The sequence below is a fragment of the Cricetulus griseus genome, chromosome 3 (assembly GCF_003668045.3).
Source record: "Cricetulus griseus strain 17A/GY chromosome 3, alternate assembly CriGri-PICRH-1.0, whole genome shotgun sequence".
NCBI classification, from domain to species: Eukaryota; Metazoa; Chordata; class Mammalia; order Rodentia; family Cricetidae; genus Cricetulus; species Cricetulus griseus.
Window position 1 is genome coordinate 11167736 of NC_048596.1, and position 26231 is coordinate 11193966.

The 26231-nt window shown below is 40.1% G+C and overlaps 1 protein-coding gene across 4 annotated transcripts in view; it reads left to right on the forward strand.

Moving 5' to 3' along the window:
• Sorcs1 (sortilin related VPS10 domain containing receptor 1) overlaps nucleotides 1-26231 on the forward strand; it is a 513824-nt gene that overhangs the window by 328752 nt on the left and 158841 nt on the right. For all 4 annotated transcript variants that reach the window (XM_027407047.2, XM_035441778.1, XM_027407045.2 and 1 more), the window contains exon 5: nucleotides 19242-19315. In XM_027407047.2, the coding sequence (XP_027262848.1) occupies nucleotides 19242-19315 (74 nt within the window). The remainder of the gene's footprint in view (nucleotides 1-19241; nucleotides 19316-26231) is intronic.

Genomic DNA, 26231 nt, shown 5'->3' on the forward strand with positions numbered 1-26231 from the left:
TGCCAATGAGAACATCTCAGGTTCCTTGTAGCTATGCAAACACATGAGAAAGCATTAAAAAGATAGTTGAGATACCAAGTGAGATAGTGTAGAGGGGTCATATGTAGCTTGGAAGCCATGTTTGCCATCTTCCCGTCAAATAAATGAACTAATGCACTTAAGATACAACAATATGTGTTTTAGTTCACAGCTATGAAGGTTCCAGTTCCTGGGTGACTGATCTTCTCTTTGGGCTCCAGAGAGTTAGTACATCACAGTAGGGGCATAGGCCAAACTCTGATGCTCCATATCAACTAGGACAAAAATGTGAGACTCAGGGCAGTCCAGAGTACCTCAGATCCTTCATTAACTAAGTAACCTAAGGGCACCTTGTCGAACCCCACATGCTAAAGTTCCACAGCACCAAGAGTAGTTAACTAGGCGTGGCTTACAGCTTCCCCTACACCAAGAGAGAAAACTTTTAGTACAACTTGGTCAACCTTCAGCATCTTCACTGTAATCGATGCTGAAGGATTTAGGAGGCATCAGTCTTCATGGAATTTGAGGCTGCTTTGTAAGTGTGGATCAATGATCATTTTCTTAGTTCAACACCTATTCCTTTGCCAGACCCTCAAAAAGAAGCTACTTTACTAAGATTTAAAAATACCAGGGGGTGACTCTTAAAAAAGTGAGAAGTATGTTCAGAGGTAAGTATCCTCTTAAGACTTTAATCTTACATATTTTCTTCACTTGGTGGCAACATGGAAGAAGTCCATTTCTTCTAAAGCCTCAACTGAAGTTGTAGAACACATGTGTTCAGCTGCATATTTATGCCCCATAAATGTTATACTACATCTCAAGTATTCTCTCCTATCCAGATTATGTAGGTACTGTATAAATATATGGTGTTTGCCTTTAAGGAAGTTAACACAGCAACACAGAGTGTAAGGCTAGCAAAGTGGCAAGTAAAAATATAATGGAAAACCGGTAATAGATGTAAGCAAACATGAGAAAAACTTGAGCCCTAGAAATTCAAAAGAAAGCAGGTGAGATACCAGCATGCCTTTTAGGCAATCCATCATTCCACAAAGTCATTCTGAAAATCTTCCTGAGAAGAATCATGGTTTACATATTACATGGGTTTAAAGAAATGTAGGATATTCCACTAGTTGGAGGAGATACTAAATGTGCTGGCTAGATTTGTTGTCAACTCTACACAAGGTAGAGTCACCTAGGCAAAAGGAACCTCAGTTGATGGATTGTCCAGATTATATTGGCCTGTGTCTGTGTCTGTGAGAGGTGTTTTGATTGTTGATGTGGGCGAGCCAGTTCACCATGGACAGTGTCATCCCTGAGCAGGGCAGCCTGATCTCTCTAAGAAAGTTAGCTAAGCCTGAGCCGGTGACTGAGCCAAAAGGTAAATGAGCAGGCATTGTTCCTCCATGGTTCCTGTCTTGACTTCCTTCAAGGATGAATTGTGACCTGGAAATGTAAGCCAACTAAATCCATTCTTCCTCAAGTCATTTTTTGTTAGAAAGAAAACTGGACACTGGGGTTTTCTTTGCTTGTGCTGGTCTTGTGTGAGGTTCTCCCTGATGGCAAAGGAAGGCAGTAAGCAATTTCCCAAGGTCTCTCATGACACAGACATTTTGAAGCAAGCAAATTAACATCATGCTCTCCTACTGCCAAATAAAACCCAAATTAAGCCTAAAAATAGGAAAGGTATACCATTAGTAGTGTTTTTTGTTTTGTTTTGTTTTGTTTTTTCCTCTTGAGCATCCTGGCTACCCTTTCACAGAATGTACAATTTTGTTCCTGGAGTTGAACCCCCATGTCTTTGGTGCAATTAACACATAAAGACTGAGCTGTCCAGGATAAGGGCCATTTGTCACCTAATCCATTGTTACTGTATTTTATTCAGCTCTGGGTTAATTTCCCCCCCCCCCACCATGCCTGAGGCATAGTGAAGGCCAGATTGGCTTGGATAAGTGAAAACTAAACTTCTTTGCAGTTATGCTACAGGAGATGTCCAGAAATTTAACCATTGAGGTCCCAGTACTTCTTGCTTTCTATATTCACTGTGAAAATGTAAAATACCTTGGAGGAGTAAGGATACCTCAGCAGTGGTCACAACTCAGTCACTTATAGTTTTTCTTGCTATTTTCAAATAAAACTTTTACCTTAAATGTGTTCATATGGCTCGTTACTTTTGGCAGGTGCACTTCACATGTGATTGAAAATACTATTAGACTCCTCATCTCTTTAGATTGAAATGTTGGCTTAGAGAAAATAATATCAAGCATTAATTCATGTAGACTTAGATGGCTTATAGGTGTGATTTAATCTAACAATGTAGAAAGGTACGGAGCTCACCAATGCACAACCAAAGTGGCTGCAAAAGTTATATGAGATTAATAACCAAAGTTGAAATGATCTTTTTTGGCTTATACCCTCTAGAGATTATAAGAAATTACTCCTTTCGAACAAAGATATGGCATATTTCCATTGATACAGAGCACACTTTTCCCCTTAAACAGAGGAAGAAGAATCTCATAAGTAATTATATAAATTTGGAAAAGTAATGTTTTCAGAGTGGAATTTTCGTCAGAAACAGAAAGCTGGTGAAGTTCTCTGTAATGCACACAGACTTGGGAAGCTGGCCTTAGTTTTCATGGTCTGGCCGAATGCAAATGTTTAAAGCCTTTGAAAAGCTGGGTCGGGCTTGATGTATTCTGAGCCATAGGTTCTTAGGGGTAAGCATCAGAAATGTAAGGTTGAATTGAGGTTATGTGAGGGTCTAGACCAAAGATTTATTTTATGATCATAGGCTTGAATCCTGTGTTTTCATTGCCTAAGAATCCTAATCAACCTTTATTCCATATAATGTGAGCAATTCAAAATCAGATAATTTAGCAAAGTTATCATAAGAAAAAAAACCAGTTGTTCTCATGTGTGAATGTTGTAGAGACAACAGACAAGAAATCTTAGTGTGAAATTAGGTGGGAGTCTCACTTTTGATGGTGATATGAGGAAGTGAACATGCGAACATCAATAGTCTTTTTCCCTCTGGTTTCTCAAGAGAGAATTAAGGATACATCAGTTATGTGGTATGTGGTAGAAAAGAATCTGCTGGTGCCTGCAGGGCATCGAAAAGACCCGAGTGTATCAAGACTTACATCAAGGTATGAAGAGCAGAGCATTGACTGGAAGGGGAGTGGTCTGCCACCATCAGACCCCCAGGTGGGGGTCAGTGATACTGGTATCAGAGCTATGGCAATCGTTTTCAAACCATGGAATTTTTTAGGACTTGTAAGATGCAGCTCTGGGCTCCAAGAAGAGCTCCGTGCTGGCATTGGTTGGCCAGCATCTGCGAATGTGGGGAAGGAGGAACATTTGTTGTTGTGTATAAGTATTGTTCATCAGTTTTTCTCTGTGGCAGCTGCTAGTGCTGCTGTTGCCAAGCTCTCAGCTAAGATCTTAGCCCCAGAGCAAGCTTTCCATCTGCTGGATGCAGTTTCATGTCAAACTCAGGCAAACAGAAAGGAACTGACTCTTATAAAACACCATGGTGAGGTGCGGGCGCCTCCACAGCTTATCTAAGAGCAGGACCCTGCCCCCGCCTCCCTCTTCCCTTGCTCCCTATGTTCTTTGTACTGTAGCGAATACTTTCCTTCTTCTAAACATACAGGGATTTTGTTTTTTTTCCTTTTCCTGACATTGATTTTTATTTCCCTCTACTTGAAGAAATGAGACGTTTAAGGCCCCCAGAAGAGAATTTGGATTTGTGGTCTGAAGAATGCCCACAAGGTCTGAGATGCCTTTTTGTGATTCATACTGTGTGCACAAACACCTCGTGGACATTTTGATACGGGAGTTAGAAGGCATTCAAAGACTTCTGTTGACCACATTTCTTTTTTTCTTTCTGGAGTACAGTGGAGTCTTACTGGCCACAAGTTCAATGGAAATTTTAAACATAAATAGCTCATATTTAGTCTTGGAGGAGCATTTCTACTCAAATGTCCTCCTCCGAATTAAGAGGATTATACTGTTTTCATGGCTTAGGATATTTCTTTTTCTTAGATGGTAAAATCTATTGAGGATATTTAGTATCTCAGTGGTTTTAAAGTCAATATTTTCAAAAATAAACTGGTTGGAGAAAAGGAAAATAATGACTATGGATGGGACTTGTTAAGGGCTTTTCTATGTAAGTATGGAGGGCCAGAAGTCTTAAGATCTCCATTTGCAAGCTGGAACACAAAGGAAAAAGTCAGTGATATTATTTGGTCTAAGTCTGAGTTTTTGAGAATTGGGTGAGAGTTAGAGGAGTACCCTTGGTGTCGATCCTATTCAAAGTTCAGGAGCTTGAGAACTAGGGGTGTTGATATTTTGCAACCCTAGGACATAGATGTTTCATCTCAAAGGGAGAAGAGAAAATTCATACCCCTGGGCCTACAAGGGATGAGATTGTTCCTATCCCACTGGGAAGGGAAAATTTCTAACAGAAGATTTTAGGCTAAAAGTCTGGTCCCCTATAGACCCTCAAAGTAAGCCTCACATTTCTATTTCCAATACACCATTTAAAGAGAAAAGTAAAGAGTGGAACCAAGGATTTATCCAATGAGTCCAAATTGGTAAGGGAGCCAAATAAATTGATTCAGTGACTCCAAATTAGGTACTGATGGACATTGGGCCTACACAGGAGAAGATGCAGGTCAAGAGGAAAGAGATAGGCAGAGTTAAGCATAGTCAGGGTGTGGGCCATTTGATCACTGTCTCAGTTCTGTTTCAGCAAGCTGCTTATGAAAATGCCTTATTACTGTTGTTACAAGGAATCAGTATGGCTCTGATGATATCACTTCTGATCTCTGTTGTAGCCTCATCATAATAGATAATAACTCCCCTCACTGAGAAGAAGCTGTCTATCCTTCCATGTTCTGCAGTTTTTGGAATTCTAAGTGACTGCAGGTTTAGGGTGTTGGCTTACCTGCCCCTTTGACTTGAAGGAGAATGAGATAATTAGACAAACACTCCTTGAGAGATTAACATGCCTGTGTGTAGCAGTAAACAGGTCATCCACAGTAGAAGAGAGACACAAAATGAAGGCAGAGTAATCTTGTTTTGGCTAGTCTGTGGAACAAAATGAAGAATCAATATTGTTTTATTATGGTTGACCTGTGTTTATTTACTTATTTGTGTGTATCTGTGTATGTGTCTGTGTGCATGTATATGCCACGGCAGGTGTGTGGAGGTCAGAGGACAAATTCTAGGTTTTGCTTCTCTTCTTTCCTCAAATTGAACTTGGGTGATCAGGTTTGGTGAGGAGAATTTATCTTTACCTTCACCTAATAGGCTGGCCAGTACTTTATTTAATTTAATTTAATTTGAGATAATCCTTTTAAATATCACAGGCTTCCAGGTACCTGTTTCAGATCTTCCCGGACCACTGCTTTGAATGTTAATGTGTTCTAGAAACACTGTAATGGATGTATCCACAGATATTGTTTCCAGCTATCTCGTTCCTTAGAACAGACTGGCCAGCACATAAGTTAATATGGTTGCCCGGAGAATGCTCTACTGAATGGAATGTGCCTTTTTATTTTTAAACCAATTCAATAGACAAATCTTTAAAGTGTACAGGAGGAATATTCCACAGAAGCTCCCCTTTGTTGTCTGATTAAAGAAATGTTTTTTTAACTTTAACATAGTAAGATTATATGCAACGAAACAGTTATCAAGTGAGAATTACAGTTACAATGTCCAGTCTAGTTGTATCTGTGGCTTTCTAAGTATCCCACAATTTATTCATATGAGGAGAAAAGATGAAAATTTAAGATGCTGCGGAAGTAGTCTGACTTCTTAGGAAGTCCATGTTAAAACAGAGCAAGGATCCCCAGCTTGTCACTTGTCTATGAGATGATAGACCCTTAGAAAACCCTGTGGTTTCTAAACCAGTATCAACAGTATCAAGTTTTAGTCCTTAGATTTCTGTGGAAATGGACAGAAGGCCTGCCCTTTAAATATCTTCCAACACTCAATCACTGTGAGCAATATGGAGAAGCTCATCCCTTTACTATATAAGGGGTTGAGAATGCTGCTCTTTTCTCTTCCATTTGTTTATTTCTGTAGCTAAAGGAGAAAGAACATTTGTCCACTTCTTGGTGTTTGAAAACAGGACAGACAGGAGAATGGACATGCATTCCCTTCCTTCATCCCTGCCCCCCCCCTCACCCCGACTTTCTTTCCTTAATACAGGAAGCCTCCTAAGGAAGCCTTGGCAGCAGGCTAAGGCTGCCAGATTACATCTTTATTTTAATTTGGCAATAAACTAGTGTACAAACTGTGCTATAAAACATTGCCTCCAACTGCATCTCTCAGTCTGTCTTAAACACCTCACTAAACATGATGTGTTGGGAAACATTCGAAAAGAGAGAAAACAAAGAGCAGATGTGACTGTAAGAAAAAAAAAGAGAAAGAGGACCAGGAGCAAGCCTGAGGAATTTGCACACACCTCAGTCATGTGAGCACATCAGATCTTTTCTCTGTGAGGGCTTATGTTATAAGAGCCATTTGCTAAGGTGACACTGACCCATCGTAGTGCCGTAGAGCCAACATGAATACTTCCAGGACTTAGCTACTTACCGAATAGCATCTGTGGGAGGCTCCTGCCCTCTTCCTCTGGCTGGCAAAGCCTCCTTCCTCAGGCTGCTGCAGAAAGGGGCTTTCTGCTACTGACCTTCAGTGAGTCCAAGCAGCTCCCTGGCTCTCCCTTCTCTGTACACATCCAAATTCGCCTAAGCCATGGACTCCCTTCCTACTCAGATGGGCTAGAAGAGAAACTGAAGGCAACAGGCAGGGCATGGGCAGGGTTCATGGGGGAGCAGCTGTCAGTTCACAGAGGCCCAGGCAGCACGCAGCGTCCAGCCTCAGCCTTGCCTCACAGGATGGCAGGGCCAGGGGCTAGACCTCCTGGCTATTCCTGAGAAGCAATCAGGCTTCATTTGTCATTTTAAACATATATTTTAAAATGTACCCATGTTTACAGGTAACTCAGAACTTTTTAAAAGGTGTGTTATGGTGTGTTATAAAGAAACAGTTATCAACTACCAAAATTGGTCCCTAAGATACCTTCCATTTCTTCTTTTTTCCTTTAATTTCCTCATTTCCTTTTATTTCTGTAAAATGTATTCAGAAGATGTAAACTTTTTAATGAATTTAAACATTAGAAGGGAAAGGGGGATCACTTGGGAAGAAGAGGAGGCCAGTGGGAGGGTTGAGGCAGAGGGAGTCACAATGAAGTGAATAAGATCAAAGTCTTGTCTACGCATGTATGAAAATGTCAGAATGAAACTGATTATTCTGTACAATTAGCGTATGCTCATACACAAAATTTGATTCAAATAACTGATCCATTCTGTAGACGAAAGACAAAGCTTTTAAGCCAGTTTTGTGGCACAAAATGTATTTTGTTCTAGAACATTCGTAAGTTTATATTGTACCTGTTTTGCTTTTGCTAATAAGTTTAATATATAAAATAATGGGTTTATAATTGCATTGTTAGACAAATGTGTCATTTTACTTTGTCTCAGTTAGGTACCTGTCCCAATGCTTTCTCCTGTGTCCCTTCCCTCACTCTCCCTGGTTCTCTTTCTTTCCCTGTCAGTCCCATCTGTTTCCCTCTTCCGACATGCTGCCATTATGGAGAAGACCAGCCACTCCTTGTATCCATTGTAGTCCCTTCCTTAAGCTGGGAAGCCAGCACACAACATTCCCAAGGTGGGGTGTGCCAACAGGAAGAGCATCTTTTATCGTGGCCTTATTCTGAGTATTTTCACTCAGAACCCTCTCCCTTAATGTTCCATAATTGCAAGGGACTTCCTTTGCTCTGTGCAATGCTCTTGACTCTCCTATCCACCTTCTCCTGGAGCAAGAGCCTGAGGTTACTAAAGGTCATTTCACCTTAAATACATCTCAGGATATCTCTCTTTAGAACCAAGAAAGGGCCTTGATTATTTTCAACACCCTACTTCCTGTTTGCCTTGATATCTTTCCTGGTTTGAGTGAGAGACGTTGGAACACTCAGCCCTAAATGGAATGTCTCCATCCAATCCCTCCTCTCAGAGCCCAGGAAACCCTGTGGAAGAGGCTGTGGAAAGGGTATAAAAGCCATAGGGAAAGGAGGACACAATGAAAACAAAGGCCTCTACATCAGCACCTGAAAAGCTCACAGGACTCACAGAGTGGATCAGCGTGCACAGGAACTACACAAGTCTGCACCTGAGCATCTGCACACACGACTTTCGGGTTCTTAGTGTTTCTATGGGATCCCAGAGTGTGATAACCGGTGGCTCTCTGACTCTTGTGTCTTCTGTCTTCTCTTGGGCTCCTTTCCTTCTGTTGTTTGCCTTTTCTAATTTCATTGTGATAGTTTTTATTTTATCTTACATTTATTTTGTCATTTTTTAAATGAGTGAATTAATGTATGGAAACTTAGCTACCAGAGTAAAAGTTAATAACTGAACTGCCACACCTGCTGAGAGAGGGAAAGTCAGTTTCCTCCAGTGGAGTGACCTTGGGTATATCAACCACTCCAGGACAGGCCTCATGCTCAAGAGTAATTGACCAAGATATAATACACTCCAAGGATTTTTTGTGTATGGTTTTATTTGGCTTCAGTTTGGTGGACTTTTTTGTTTATTTGTTTTTTTTTTCTTTTGGAGAGTGGTTTTATTGTTATATTGGTATTTTCTTTTTTTTTTTTTTTTTGAGACAGAACTTAAAGTTGAGTGGGTAGGGAGGGGGAGACAATCTGGAAAGACTTAGGGGAAAAGTAGAATATAATCAAATTATATTTAAATTTAAACTTTGTTCTCTCTCTCTTTCTCTCTCACTCTATCCCCCCCACACACACTCATATAAACACACAGACATATAATTTGAAACCTTGGTTCTACATCTGAAGGACACTCTGAAACATTTATATATCTGAGTCTGGCTTGTTTCAGATAACATTGTGACTTCAGTCCTTCCTTTCTTCCTTCCTTCCTTCCTTCCTTCCTTCCTTCCTTCCTTCCTTCCTTCCTTCCTTCCTCCCTTCCTTTCTTTCTTCTTTCCTTCCTTTTAAATAAATTTATTTATTTATTTTACATCCTGGCCATAGTTTCCCCTCCCTTGTCTCCTCCCAGTCCCTCCCTCCACCCACCATCTGTTTCCATCCCTAATCCACTCCTCCTTTTCTGTTAGGAAAGTTCAGATCTTCCATGAGTATCAACAAAACATGGCATATCGATTTGCAGTGAGACTAAGCATCTCCTCAGGTATTAAGGCAACCCAGAATGAGGAGTAGGGTCTCAAAAGTCAGTAAAAAAGTCAACATCAGCCCCTGCTCCCCCTGTTAGGATTCCTGCAACAGAAACAAGCACACAACTGCAATGTATATACGCAGTACGCAGCTAAACCCCACGCAGGTCCCGGGTTGTAGGTTCAGTCTCTGTGTGTCCCTATGAGCCAAGATGAGTTGATTCTGTGGGTTTTCTTGTGGTGTCCTTGACCCCTCTGACTCCTACAGTCATTTTCCCCCTTCTTCTGCCAGATTCCCTGAACTTCATCTAATGTTTGGCTGTGGGTCTGCATCTGTTCTATCACTTGTTGGCTGAAGCCTCTCTGATGACATTTGGGCTAGGCACCAATCTAGTCACAGGAGATGAGTAATTGAGTCTACGTATCTTTTTTGTTGTGATCTTAGCTGAGACCATCCTTGTAGGTTCCTGGGAGAATACTTTGGTCCAGGTTTTTACCTGACCCAAAAATGCCCCCCTTTCCATTGCTCTCTATCTGTACCCTCCCACTCTACCCTGGAACCTGATTCTCAGTGTTCCCATTCCCACCCACCTTCAGTATACTCATGTAATCTATTCTATTTTTCTACCCCATGAGATCCGGGCACCTCCCCCCATGAGCCCTCCTTGTTACCTAGTCTCTGGGTCTGTGGATTGTAGCTGTCCTTTATTTTACAGCCAATATCCACTTTTATTTGTTTCCATTTTCCTGTAAATGTCATGATTTCTGCATCACTTGTTTTGAAGGTATTACAGCCAGAAATCTGCATAATAACATGTAGGATATCTGTGTCATTCCCAACCTCTTCTGGGTGCAGACAAATCACAGTAAGACAGCATAGGAAATCCTAATTCTATACATTGACTGCACTTTTAACATTTGTTCTTAGAGAAAGGAAGCAGGCCATTGGTAACATTACAGAAATGGTAAACATTAAGAGTTGACATTCTCTCTCTCTCTATATATATATATATATATGGAGGTTGACTTTAACTTAAAATCATGTGTTGACACAAAAGGAAAAAAGGTACTTGCAATCTGTTTGATAGGCAATGACAGAATTTTAGTTACTCTCACAAAGTGCTATTTAAAGAACTACATTAAGTCCCCACTATCTTCAGGTTTTATTTGTGTATGTAGTTTGCATGTGTGTAGGGGTGTGTGTGTGTGTGATGTGTGTGATGTGTCTGTGAATGCCTGAAGTTGACATCTGGTGCTTTCCTCTCTAACTCATTCTTTATGTCAGGTCCTGAAGCATCCCAGTTCTGGGTAGTCTAGCTCTCCAGCTTGCTCTGGGGACCCTCTCTCTTTGACTCCCAAATACTGAGATTATGAGCACCTGCTAGACAATCTCTGCTTTTACATAGGTGCTGCAGAGAAAACCTCAGGTCCTCATGCTTCTGCCATGGGCACTTACTTCACCGAGCCATCTTTCTAGCCCCAAGCATTGTTATATCTCCTCAAAGATTAAATATTCACTTCATTTAATCTCCTGACTTCTCATAATGTAGGGATAATACTTACACATAATACTTACCACGGCTGTCTCAAGTGCTATGCCTTCTCTGGGAAATACTGACTACTTGATAGGAGAATGGATGAGCTTTTGGCATTTTAGAAGCCTCACTCATAAAGTTTTCTCAATACGGATAAGCAATACAAGAAGCAGGTAGATGCCAGGCCCTGCCACTGGCTGGATCATGAATGTCAGTAGGACCACTCAACTCTGTTATTTCTTCAGCCCCAAAAGTGGAAGTAATAGTGCCAGAACCTGCCTTGTGAAACTTGTTGAAGATGGAAAGATAATGTAAAAATTAACAGCAAGTCTGGCACATAGCAAGCATTGCCTTTCTGACAGATCCAGGGAGTTGTAACTAGAATTAGTCCCCGGCAGACCTACCTCAGACCAATTTCTTTCCAGTGTGAAGTGCTAGCAGTTCTCCTTGGTGAATGCCCCTTAAGTCCATCAGTGAAAGGAACCATTCAACTAGAATGATTAGAACCCAAACAAAGGGGACAAGGGTGCTTGGGAAATGTTATTGATTATAATAACATTAAACCATTAAATATTAAAGCATTGCTATTCATTGTAATTCTACTTCTTTTTAACACAGTGAGCAGCCTCTTAATGTCAAAAGGGTAAGATGAAGATAAAGACCAATGGGGCTTGAACTCAATAACAAGTTTTCCAATGATTTCTGTAGAAACACTTAAAAATTGATATTCACCTAATGTCATTGCATTTACTGGAGATGGCACTTTAAGTTAAAGGACACTTGCTTATTTCTAAGAAGTAAGTTGTGTACTATATACCATGTTGGTGTGGCAAGAATTCCATGTGCTTGAAATTTCCCAGTGTCAGAGCTGATTTCTAATTTCATGAATATGTAAATAATTTAAGTATCCAAGTTAAAAACCGGCACTTAGGGTAGAAACCAGGGAGCTCAGTAAATGTCAACCCTGATCCTTGTTTATAAAACAAATTCTCAAGCTGAAATGCCATCATATGCAAACAAGGATGGCCTATGTCCAATGAGGATACATTGTTTAACAGGTTGTATCATCATTTGCAATTGCTACCCAGAACAGTTTCATCTATCTGTTCCTGAGGATTTGAAAGAAATCGACCACAGGAAGAAACAGAAATGCAAATGTCTAAGCAGTTAATTGGAATTAATTATTTGAGTAGACACCATCATCCTATTTAGTGGCCACATGGGCTTTGAAATAGGGGCAATGTGTTTGCAACTTTTGAGTCAGTTCTTATCTGTCCTATGTAACTCTTACTTGTCTTTAAGAACCTTTGATGTACAAATTTCTTTTCTCTGTCCTCTGCCTCTGTGTCTCTCTGTCTCCATCTCTCTCTCTCTCTCTCTCTCTCTCTCTCTCTCTCTCTCTCTCTCTCTCTGTGTGTGTGTGTGTGTGTGTGTGTGTGAGTGTGTATGTGTGTTTTAAGTGCCCTCAGATCCCAATGCATAGCAAGTATCTCCAGTCACAGTAACTGATGGCCACACTCTGACCTTTCCTTCCTTGCCAGCTACATTTCTCGGTGTCTAATCCCCAGCCCTGGGAGTGTCAATCCCAAGCATGGGGCCTTTGACAGATTTCAACGACAGTGGAGGAATGACCAGTGACAGATTTGATAAATCCTGCACAGGAGAGATTGATGAGGCCTGCAGCATATGCCATCATTTCCCCTCACTCTTCATCAAAACTCTTGACTGCTCCTCCTCAGTGCTCTGCTCCTTTAACTTTGCTGATATTTGGATCCAGTCACCAGTAGCTTCCCCTAAGTTGTTTTGTGATGGTACCAACTTGTCACACTCCATCTGTAGCTCTAGTTAATTTGTGCATCCAGTAACAACAGACCTCTTGACAGTGACCAAAGAACAGAAGTATCACTCTTAACTTTGCTGCTCTTTTTATTTTCCCAGCATGACCCATTTTCCTGAAGTACTCCCTTCCACTAGCATCCTCAATGCTTAGCAACGTTCATTACCTTCGAAAGCCCACCTTCAAAGATTTTATAAATTAAAATTTTTCTCTCCTAAATAAGCTACCCTCACACTATGAGTAAATACATAATATATTGTGGTGACCCAGAAGATTAGTTTATTTTGGAGAAATATCTGCTCAGGTAGGAGATAGTGAAAGAGTTTGGGGTAGTTGAGTTTCTGTTCATGGGGATACTCCATATCACCCCACTAAGGTTAAGTTTCTCCAGTCTCAGTGATGTGTTGTGGATGGATTTTATGCACTTCAGGGTTTGGGTTGCTCCTAGGCTGAGTTCAGGACCTTCTGGCACCATGGAAACCCAGAGCATCATTACTTACCCATGAAGCCTGTTTCTCTCCTTTTTCTCCTGTTAAATATGGTAGAAAAAAAAGGAGCTTGATATTTGCAACACCTGCAGTCTGGTATCAGGAATTTATTTTAAGTCCTTGAGGTGCCATCTCTTTCTTGCTGAAGAACAGTAAGAACTGGAGAGCCAAGAGGTGGAAGAGTGCTTTGTACGAAGGCCACCCCAAGGGCAGTATTAGGATGAGGCCGATAAATAGAATCTGCAGGCTTTTCTTTCAGCCTTCTCAACAAGTGCAATTTGCAGAGCCCCTGCTTCCAACACTTTGAGGGCATAGAAGGAAAGAGAAAAGAGAAGTGAGTCCCTGAAAAGAATCCTCTGCAAAAAGCATGCCACCAGCTTAAGCCCCTTGTCTGAAACAAGTCCAGGAAAAAAAGTGCCCGAACTGTGGACGTCACTCTAAGAAGCTTGTGGTGAACAGTATCTAATACCATCAGCCAGAGTCTTCAAAAGGCTTACAATGACTCACAGCTTCCCTGGGATTGATTGTCTTTGTACCACTTCCTATGGAACTGGCCTCCTCCCACCACTTTCCTTGTGACAAAGGCCAATCCCAAATGCACACCTGTCTGTTCATCTCAAAGGGAAGACAGCCTCATCCCATTTAGGAATACTGAACCACATTCCAGAAAAAATGAGATCTGCAAACATTTATGCAAGAGAGTTGAATTTCTCTTCTACCAACCTAGAGGAATCACTTGATCTTGATGGAAACAATGCGTAACAGGAGAAATGACATTAGAAAGTGCCCACACCCTCCTCTTCTCCGGCCACATGGTTGTGTGTATTAGGAAGCCATTGTAAAACCAGTGCAGCTCATTCTTGTCATGGGCAAGCTCTCATGTCCTTCTGTGGCAATCTGCTCATCACACTTGTCCATCATCCAGTTTACAGCTCCTGGGGCTCACAAGGGATGACTCCATAGGTACCGGAGAGTTAGCTCCAGATCACAAGAAAACTAACCCTGAGTACTGCTTCCTTGCATTTTTATCATCACCACTCCCACAACAGACAAAAAACAGACATGAAAACAAGCAAGCCAATGTGAGAATTCTTCCACCTAAACGCTCAGAAGAGGAGTGTGACAGAGAAGAGAAGTGTTGACAGCTCCAGCCCAGCTGACAGTAAACCTTGAGCACAGAGAAAGGATACGCTTTTGATCATTAAGCTGTGTTTGCTATAGCAGGGAAGTGATCTCAGATACTGTATAGTGGTGCTAGAAAAGAAAGGTTTCCTGCCTTGCATTCTTAGTTAACCAGACTCTCTCCCTACTGCCTATCAGGCATGTCTGCTCCTTCTATCCTTTCCCATATTTCATTTCAGACGGTGTTAGTAGAGTCAAGTCAATGACTATGTAAGCATTATACCTGAGTTCACGACAGAGGGTTAGTAGATGAACACTGCTCTCCTAAAAGTAGTGCAAATATCCTTCTTTTCTCTTCCAAATCCCCCCCTCTTTTTTTTCCTGGAGGCTTGGCATTGTTGGAGAAAGAGCTGCTGTTCTCTTGCATGTGACAGATAGTAATGATACTTCTCAGATCTGTGTTCTGACAGTCTAAGAAACCTTGGAGCTGGAGACAGGCGGGGAGAGAAATAAATCTTACTTAGGTGCTGCCAACACTATGAATTTTATTAAGGGGCATTGACGTCTTCAGGAAAAGCCATTGCACTGGCAGCTGAGCCTGCGTCAGGGTGTGAATCTTTAATGCTGCTCTGTTCCCCTCTTTGCTCTGAACTTTACTGTCAGACTCTGCAGGTTTAATTAACATATTGCATATGTTATTTAATAACATATAACATCATGAATGGCTGAGAGTTGTTGTTTCCCTCCTTTCTTGCTGTCACACCAGGCTGGGCAATTAACTTCCCAGGGTGAAAATGTTTGAAGAATATTCATGGTCTATGAGGCAGCTTTGTCTAGGGGTAAATTTGCAGGGACCTACTTGTCCATCCTTGAGACTTCCAAATGTGCTGATAGTTAGAGATTTTTCTTTGAAGACACTGACCTTGAGATGTATATCCATGGAAACAAAATATATTTCCCTATATAGATTACTATTGTGCAAGCATTAAAACCTGAGCTTTTTATTATGCATATTCATGATAAAGGGACTTCCCTGTAAAACATCAATACTTTTTTACGTTAATTATCTGCTATGCTCTAGATACCTGTGGATGCAGAAATGTGGGCTTGGTGGTCTTTGAGGACTTTTCTGTCTCTTTACAAAGTTGGGGAATATTCTCAGACATTTAAAAGTGATTTTTTAAATGTAGGTACAAATTCCACTTTTCACTGTTAGAAGACTACTGAAAGGGAACTAAAGACTGCTGAAACAGTTAAATACTGATATGTGACCAGTAGATGGAAAGTATGTGTTGGTAGACCTCATTGGAAAATGAGGCCAGAGGGAACCTTGGTGTGTAGGGAGACATAACTGACTGTTCTATAGGCTCTGAGTCCAGGCTAAAAGGGTGAATTCTAAAAGGAAAAGACAGGAAATAAGCATGGAAGGCAGCAGCCAACAACTCTTCACAGAGATGAGTTCTGTATGGGAATGTGGGAGGCAGTGCCTGCTGTCCTGTACGGGCCTTCAGAGCTCATATGTTATTATGAAGAATCTGTGTGAGTCCAGCTTTCATGAACAGAACTATTACTTTAAGCCCCCTTGGTTCTTCTACATTTGGATACTGAAATATAGTTATTAGTGTATATAACATATAAGCCACAATGGCATGAATTATGTTCACTTTAAGAAGAGAAAGAGAGAGAGAAAGAGAGAGAGAGAGAGAGAGAGAGAGAGAGAGAGAGAGAGAGATTAGGGACTTGCTATTGTTCTACTCTGTATCAAAATGAAAGTTGTTCAGAGCACAGAGCACAATTGGAATGAAAACTGAGCGGTGCATCTGCAGGCTCTTTGGGTTGGTTCTGCATATAGAAAAAGTAAGTTGTTTTGCCCTTTCTTAATTCTGTGAGGAAAGCTATCTTTCCATCTTGCTTTTGTCTTCTGAAAATGTATCTTGCATGGAGTGATAGCTCAATGTGAAAAATATTTGCCAACCAAGCATGAAGATTTCAGTTCTGGTACGAAGACACCACACAAAGCCTGGCATAGTAGCACACACCTGTAATCCTAGCTGATCAATGGAGAGCTGAAGAGCTGAAAGGAGAATACACAGAAGCTTCCAGCTCAGGTACCCTGGCATGTAAAGTGTGAACAAGAGACCGCATTTTAAACAAGGTAAAAGGAAAGAACTGATACTCAAAGTTGCCCTCTGACCTCCATGTAAGCACAGTGGCACATGCATGCATAGAATCAATCACACACACAAACCTTTGCACAATGATACACAGACCAGTGTGTGTGTGGTGTGTGTGTGTGTGTGTGTGTGTGTGTGTGTGTGTGTGTGTGTGTGTGTGTATGTGTGTGTGTAGCATGAAGTGTTCTTAAGAACCCTGTTTTCTGCCTTACATTGCTTACCACCATTTAATAAAATAACTGAGTTAACCAGTTTATTAAGAGAAAAGATTATTTGACTTGTAGATTTCAGCCAGCAGTGAATCAGCATGTTATGGGAAGCTGAGTCACACTGCTAACTTATGGAATGACAGCACAAATAAGAAAAAAGGCACTATGGTGTCAGAGTAACATTTAGGATATACCAGCAATGACTAATGGTCTTCCCACAATGCTCCCCTATTCAAAGGTTCCATTACCTCCCTCTGGCATCACTGAGGGAACCTACCTTTTACACTCACCATTCCAACTTTGGCTGTGAATGGTAAAAGTAAAGATATAAAACAAGACTTTGGAGCAAAATGTCATACTCTCCTTTGTTGAGGGATCAAATATGAAACAACGGAGCCAATGAGTGGCTTGAATTAACAGCCAGGCATCTCAAACTTTCAGAATGTAGATGTATTTTGGGAAAGTTAATAGTGTCATAACATGTTCTTCCAAGGACCAGTAAATACTCAACTGAAGTAAGTTGTTCTTTGGGCATGCTTGCTGCATCAACAGCTTTGGTGGGTTACCTGGTGAGTCATTTGACCTTTCTTGGTTGTACAGCTTGTGTGGCTGGAAAGAGAAGAGGAGGCAGGTAATACCTCTACTCAGTAAAATGACTCACCATCTACTCAGTGTGGGAGATGACAAGTGCAGAGATAAGATGCTGAGGGTCAGGTATAGCAGACACAAGGCACAGGCCAGAAAAGAGATGTCCTACATGATGTTCTCCTAATCAGTAGTTGACCACTCTAAATACCAGGTACCTAGAGAAAAGGGATTCCTCAAACTTTCAGAAGAATTATACACAGGGTACTGGGAGGACATGGAGATTATCAGAGCAGAAATGAGAAGTAGAAACGAAGTGCAAGTCATCAATTAGAGAGAAATAAAAGATATGTGTTGGTGTGGGGTAAATGGAGAGTTAACCCGTAGCTAATGAGCAGTGATTCACAGCACATTTGCCCGTGGATAGTGCTGCAGTGTGAAAGGTTACCACCTGTGTAGCCATCTATAAAGTGGTCACAACAACTTTACACATCACAGGCATGAAGTGACAAATGGTTAATGAGATAAAGTATGCAAAAAAAACCCTGAATTATAGTAAGCACATTTTTGTGTGGTATAGGGTTTGATAAGCTGAGTTTCTTTTGATTGCTCTTACAAAGACTAGAAGAACTCATGGGAAGTATCCAACCAATGTCTATTTTGACTTATGGCACACTCCCCACGAAGGAATTCAAATCTGACCCTGCACACACTCACAGAGAGAGAGAGACAGACAGACAGACAGACAGACAGACACACACACACACACACACACAGAGACAGACAGAGAGAGAGAGAGAGAGAGAGAGAGAGAGAGAGAGAGAGAGAGAGAGAGAGAGAGAGCACTCAGAGATCCCTACTGGAGAGGAAGTAGAAAGATTATAAAAGCCAGAGGGGATGAAGGCAACAGGAGAAAAAGATCCTCCAAATCAACTGAGCAAGGCACATATGAGCTCAGAGCCTGAAGCAGAAAGTTTAGGGCCTATATGGATCTGCACTAGGCCCTCTACATATATATGATAGATTTCCATTTAATATTTTTATGGAACTCCTGAGAGTGAGAACAAGTGGGCCTATGATCATTGTGCTTGCTCTTGGGACTCTTTTCCTCCTATTGGACTACCATGTCCAACTTAGATATGATAGTTTTTGCTTTACCTTATTGTATTTTATTTTGTTAGGTTTGGTTGCTACCTCTTAGAAGTCAGTTATTTTCTAATTAGAGTCAGAAAGAGAGTAGATCTGGTGGGAGGAGAAGGTGGGGAGACACCTGGAACAGTAGAGGGAGGGGAAACTATAATCAGAATATATTGTATGAGAAAATAATCAATTTTTAATAAAAAGAAAAAACAAAACCAAACAAAAATCAAAGACTAGTATTAGCTCATTGCCTCTGGGATTGAATATGCTCTCCTTGACTTGATACCGGTTTTCCATGATTGGCTCATCCAAACATATTGAGATACACCATGTTTATTTCTATGTTGGTTCTACTTATCTTACAGCTTTGACTCCATGCTTACCCCTTTGTAATTAATATGCTTTTTGTCAATTTGTGTCCTGTTATTTCTTTAGAGCTCACTTGTTTCTCCAAACCACTAGAAGTACCTTCTGCATTCTTTCATCTTTGGTTGTTTCAGGAATCTCACAATTTCCATAAGATCATGTATCATAGGGGCATCTTCAGAAACTGAGTATTGATTTTACACTAGATACATAGATATATGTGGCTAGTGCTATCAAGAAGGGGGAGGCAGAAGACATTGCTACCAGGCAGAGCGCTGTATGAATTCCAGTTCTCTTTATTATTTACTGAACATATGATTCACGATGCATCTTATAACCCCTCAGTCCCACTCCCCTCAAGTCTTAAAATGAGAGGCTGATACCTGACTTGAAGAATTGACATGAAAAACAGAGATAATGTCTTCACCTGGAAATGCCAGGTGTTGGTACTAATGCGTTCAGAACAAAAACAAAGACCCACAGTGCTGATCTATTTCTTCTCTCTCCAGTTGTACAGCTCCGCTGAATTTGGCAGAAGATGGCAGCTTATCCAGGAATCAGTGGTTCCAAATAGGTTCTACTGGTAAGTTGGACTCCATACTAAGATATCATCACATTCCCGAGCATAGGATGGGACCCTGGGATAATAAACACCTTCAGATACTCTTAAAAGTCATGTCACCAGGGCGGGCATTGGTGGCACTTGCTTTAGTCCCAGCACTTGGGAGGCAGAGGCAGGCGGATCTCTTTGAGCTTGAGGATATCCTGCTACTTCCAGGACAGCTAGAACTGTTACATAGAGAAACCCTGTCTCTAAAAAACAAACAAACAAGAAAGTTGTGTCACTATTTTATTTTTTCATAAACCCTTAATGGATTATTAACACTAGTGAATACTTACTAGGGACATTGTAAGTATTTCTTTGATGTTTAGTAGTTTTTAACCTTTCTAATATTGTAAACTCTCAATACAGTATACAGTTCCTCATGTTGTGGTGAACCCCAACCATAACATATTTTTTGCTGATACCTCACAGCTGCCATTTTGTTACTATTGGGAATATTAATGTAAATATTTTTGGAGATAAAGATTTGCAAAAGGGTTTGAGACCTAAAAATTGAGTGAGAACCACTAATTTTGATGACCCTTTAAGACACTTTTTAAAGTCACTGTAATTGTTCTTGATCAAAACATCTTATACACATATATTACATATTCAAATAGCAGTTTCTAGTATATATATATATATATATATATATATATATATATATAATTGATGATGATGTCCCCTTCCTTGTTTAGGGTCTTCTAGGCATTCTTTTTATCTTCTGAGACACAACCAACCACTCTGTTTTTTTACTTAGCATTCTAGCTTTGTTCTGAGAATTGTCAAACACATCAGGCACAGGGCTATACTCTGCTCATCCTGAAGACCAGAAAGATCAAGGTGAAGGTACCATCAGATTTACTATCTGGTTTGGATGCTCCTCCTGGGCTGCATATGGCTATAGCCTCATGTAATAGGAAGAAGGAGGGTCCTGGGCTCTTTTCTAATTGTCACAAGGACACAAATTCAGCCATGGTTACCTTCCGCTCATGACATCATCTAAACTGAGTTATCATCCAAAGACCCAACTCCAAATGCTATGACAACTCTAAATAAAGATATAGATGATATAGGTATTTACTTTTGCATGAGCATTAGTTATACACACTGCCCTATGCCTTGTTTTTAATAGTGTGCTGAAATTATGCATGTACCCTAATATTTTCAATAGTTACAAGTAAGTTTATATTAAGAATTCACATACAGATAAATAACAATATCTATTGAGCATAAACACCAAACTATGTGTTATAAAGTGTTATGCACATGAAAAAGGAAATAATAGAGTGGGAAGTGAGGGATGGAGACAATATGGAAAAGAAATGAAGCCAAGAAAATTATAATCTTTTCTTAACCATGCTCCTAATTCTGTTGGAGGTGGCCTCCTCCATGGCAATAGATAGCTCAATTTGAAAATCAAGCAAGCGACAAAAGTTAATTTTAGCTTTGTGATCCCAATCCATGTTGCCAAGAAAAGAACAAGTTTTGGAACATTCTGGTGTAATATTGATATCTTACTTAGTGAGCATTAGAAATCTTATCCTAACCTCTGCCATGAGGTGGAAGAGTAAACCCTAGTTCATCCTGAGCTGCCCATGGAACAGTTGGTCACCTGTCTCCAGGCTTTTGCATCTATAAAGAGCATTAAAGGAACTATCTCACTGCAGAGTTTATGTAGTCTTTATTTAAACAATCAGAGTCAACGAGACAGTGGCGTTTAGGAGCCAATGAGCTCTGCTACAAAGGCTGTAAAAGTATCTCTCTTTATTATCCTGAAGTCACTTCTGAAATCATGTGGCCTCTCATGAGCCTCTGGGATGGCATGTTGGAGGGACAACCGGCTGGTCATGAGCCTGTGGAATGACATGATGTAGGGATACCTGGCTGGTCATGAGCCTGTGGAATGACATGATGGAGGGATAACTGGCTGGTCATGATCTTTGGAATGACACAATGAAGGGATACCCAGCCGGTCATGATCCTCTAGAATGATGTGATTGATGGCTACTCAGCTGGTTCCTTCCAGCTGTCCACTGCCTTTCTGCTTCCTTCACTTCTACACTGACTTCAAAGGGGAGAACACATTTAACTCTTGCCTTTTCTTTGCTGACATTTCCTTGTTCATTTAGTTAGACAAGGTCTCATGAAAGTCAGGGTGGCCTCAAAAATCCTTATATAACTGTGGCTAGCCTTGAAGTCATGATCCTCCTGCCTCTACCATCTAAACAGTGGAAATATATATATATATATATATATATATATATATATATATATATATATATCACACATTTAGTACTTGCCCTTCATATTTGCAAATACTTCCCTAAAGTCCTTGTGGTTTTTGAAAGCTAGAGAGCTGTGTTAGAGAAATTACCTTTCTTTTTAAAAAAAATTTCATGCATGTATTACTGTACTTGCATCATTACCCCTGTCTTTCTTTTAACTCCTACTATGACCCTCCCATTCCCTCTTAAATTCATGGGCTTTTAATTTAATTATTATTTATTACTATTGTACAAGTAAATATAAGTAAGTATATAACTACAACCTGCTGAGTCCATTTAGTATCACTTTGTAGCAGAGGAGAATGAATGACTTCCCCAGAGTTGAGCCAACTGATTGACTACCCAATACCAAGGGTCAGTCCTAAAGAATTATTTTTTTACAAAGCTAGTATAGGAGCTGGGGATTTTGGCCCAGTAAGTAGAGTGCTTGCTTAGCATGGCCAAGGCCCCGAGTTCAATCCTCAGTACTACATAAACTGGGTATGGTGATCCATGTCTATGATTTCACCACTAGGGAAGCTGATCACAGAGTAAGACTGTTTGGAAAGAAGGGGAAGGAGGAAAGGAGGAGAGAGAAAGATGTGGGGAAGGAGAGGGGGTATTGAAATGTTTTAGGCAAGAGGTATAGAAAAATAAGAACACTTAATTTTCATTTTCTTCTTTCCCTCCTATCTTTGTTTTGTGTTTCTGTGGTGGGCACCCACGTGTGTGTGCAGGAGTGAGCACTAGGACACTCTATCACTATGCCCTATTTTCTTGAGAAAAAAATCTCTCACTGAACCTGGAGCTAGGTTGTCAGTCAGCAAGCCCCAGAAAATCTGTCTTTGCCCCAACACACACACAGTGCTGATGCTCCAGACACCCATGGCCTTTTACATGGCTTCTGAGAATTTGAATTCAGGTCTTCATGCTTGCCTACCATGAACTCCTGTATCCAGGAACATATCCCTGGGCCCAAATAGCAGCATTGATTTCCATATCATGATGAGCCACTTCTGACTGACTGCATTGAAGCTTGTTCATGCTTCTCCTGTTGCTGGCCTTGCTGGGGAACCCTTTTCAAAAACCAAGTTGACCTTTCTCAGGTCTGGGAATCCAGCTCTGTATCGTCTTCAGTCTCGCCCTCTGGTAAACATGTTTAAAGATTTATTTGTTTTTATGTTTTGTGTATATGTGCATTGTCTACATCTGTGTATGTGTATCACATGCATGCAATGCATACAGAGGCCAGAAGAGGTCATCACATCACTTGGAACTGGAATTATAGATGTGGGTGCTAGAAATCTGATTTCTGGGAGAGCAATTCTTATCTGATGAGTCATCTCTCCAGCATTTTATTAGCGATTTTACTCATTTTGTCCCATGTTCATGAGTCACTGTCATCTCTATATATTTATCTAAAAAGTACATTCTTTTTTTTAAAAGGAGAATCATCTTTTATCCCACTACTTTCTGTCCTATTTTTTGTTTGTTATTGTTGTTGTCATTGGGTTTTTTTTTTGTATGCATGTATGTGTGTGTGCTTTATGTATATAGAAAGGACTCAGATAAATATAGTCCTCCTACTTTATCACAAAGATGATGATGATATTTGCCAATGGAAAAGCTATGAAAAACCAATCTTTCCCTAAATAAGGCTTACCATAGTCTGCAAGCATATATACATGAACTAGAGCACTGGAGTGTGCATAGTAGAATCCAGGAGACCTGACCGGAGGGTTTTTTGTTTTGTTTTAGTTTGTTCCTTAGCAATAGAAATCAGGAAAAGCTTTGTTTAAAATGATAGACAAAAAAGGATAGAGAGCTGCAGGTGTGTCTAATTAACTAATGCCTGATGTACAATATTTGCTAGCCTGTAAGAGATCTTACTTTCACATGGCATTATTGTAAACAAGACAGACCCCATCCCTACATCACCCATGCCAATCTGTCCTCTCTCATTAATCCTTTGAAAAAGAGTTCTATTGAGTTCTATTTTAAAAGTAGATTTCTAAAGCTCTGCCCACCAAATGCCACAAAACCATCACCTTTCAAAAGCATTGCACACTATTTTTTTGTGAATTCTATCTTGCCTGTCCATTAAGTAACATAAACAGAACCATATTGTTTTTCCATTGTGAGCATGAGGACACTTCTTTCCTAATCAAGCTTTAACAATGTGAAAGTGCTACTTAAAGTTAAAGCTCTTCAATTTTCATACCAATCCTCTGGGTGAAGCTACTTATTATCATCACTAATAGATGAGAAGTCTATGATACAGAATGCTTAACTGTTTGGAACAAGTCACATCGTCAGAAAGTAACATGGCCATTATTTAAGTGATGGGAATCACCAGAGTCGAATTCTACTCAATCTGGTGATGACATTGCCTCTACTGCTCACTCTAGAGCTGGAAGTCTAATGCCCTAAACAGATAAGTAATGACAACTCAAAGGCCTTCTGGCCACAGTGTTTGTCTTTTATCTCTCCAAATATATGTGGCATTTGGCCTCCATGAGTCTCAGCCTGCCTAGCTTTTCCAGACAGGACATGAGACCCTGTGAGATGCACAGTACCACAACTAATTGTAAAATCTCTTGATCTCTGGCTACATGGTGTATGTTTTATGATACTGAGCCACTTCACGAGTCCAGTAAGGCATCTGTCAATCAAAGCAATGTGTTATTGCATTCACTCCTGGAAGCAAGTTGCTTCAAATTACATAGAAACTATTGAGGAGTTTTCAGCCAGCTTTAATTAAAAGAAATGTCCTTTAATCATTGCTTCTCCAGCCTAGTAGGAGAGTGTGACTAGTTCTCAGGTGCTTTTCTCCAGTGTGAGATTGAATCATTAAATGACCATGGGTAATAACATAGCACTTTTTACAGGGGTGGGGAACTTGAAGTTGAAATCATAGGTTTTCCACATCATCAAGCTCTCTTAAGAATTATCTGTGAGAGGCAATAGACACACTTCTCCTGGAAGCAATCAATGACAATTGTAAATAATTATGGGATGTAACATCTTATTTTTGCCTTATCTAGTGATTGCTAGTAATACCACCATAATGACTATAAAAGAAACTTTCCTCCAGGATTTTATACTGCTCCAAGAAATGACTTAAGACCTCACACAAAACATGTCTAAGCACAGTGTTTCCATTAATGAATTAATGGATTAGTCTTTCTTCTTATATAACTGCAGACAGTCATGAGCATGTCCTCTCCTCTGTGAGAAATCCATGTCATTGTGGGGATACAGTTGATGGTTAAGTGCTTTATGGACACCAAGGTTTGAGTTTAAGCTTTAACATCTACTAAGAACGGGATTATGGGGAGTTAAGTCATTTCTGTATCCCTGAGAATTTTGTTCAGAGACCACATAGTAGCAGTAAGAGCATTATTGATAATGACTGACTTTATATCTGTTTCCATTTCTCCAGTGTTCACTTTAGTCTTAGATTGGTCTTCTATACTTTGGGGTACGGAATGGGCACTTTCAGCTTTAGGATTGCAACCTAATGGTTTAGAAGTGGCCTGCATGATCCCTGTTTTCAAACATCAATGCAAGTGGCCTGACTATGGTTATAGATATAGAAAGTGAAATGTCATGCTATACTTGAAAGTAAGTTATTTACCCTGGGAACTGAACTGGGTTTCAGTCAAATGACATGATTCATAAGCAGATGGAGATGTGACTCTTAAAAAGGAAAAGACAACCTTTTTGAAGATTCTGTTATTCAAGAAGGAAGGATTGATTCTCTTTAGGGACAAAATATAGATGGGAGACCTGAGTGTCAGTCAATGCCATAAATAGGTTTCTATTTAAGTAACCATAGTGGTATAGGAACACAATAAGCCATAGGCTTTGATTTTCATGAAACCACTGTGAAGTAGTATCTGATGCTCCATTTTAGTGAACAAGAAAAGCTATATAACTTACCCACCAGAAAATTATGGTATGCAAGAGCCTTAAACCTTAAATTTATCTGGCTTTATGGCTCTTACTTGTGGTACTAAAGATTAACCTCACAATAAACGTGTATTTCCATTCTTTATCCCCTAATCAAAGAAGACTGAAAAGCTGTTAAATTTATAAAATTGTATATTCTTCATTTCAGTCTAATAATTTAGTAAGAGCCGAGTTCATGCATTAAACATTGAAAAACAGCATGGACTTGAAGCCATAGTACCCAATTGCCTTGAAAATTCATTTCTATCAGCAGCCTCTTTATAAGAGGTTGAAAAATGTGGTTTGTTGAGATCTGAGTAAAGTTTGGGATTAAAAACTATGGACAATAGTCCTCATTACAAAAAATAGAACCGTTTATTAAGCTTAAAAAAAGACAAAAATGTTCTTAAGAAAATTCCACTTAGCTGAACATTTAAGTTTGCCTTGTTATATTGTTTATGTACATGGACTGGCTGTAACAGGGTCAGCTGAATAGAGATTATCATTTTTCTATGATTAATTAACATGAAAAATAGGAGCTGTTAAAATTAGTCTATGAGCCAGTGAGATGGCTCAGTGGGTAAATGCACTTATTGTTCAAACCTGACAATTTGAGTCTAGTCTCCAGAACCCACAGCAGAAGGTGATAGAGAAATTGTACATAGCATCTACTAAAT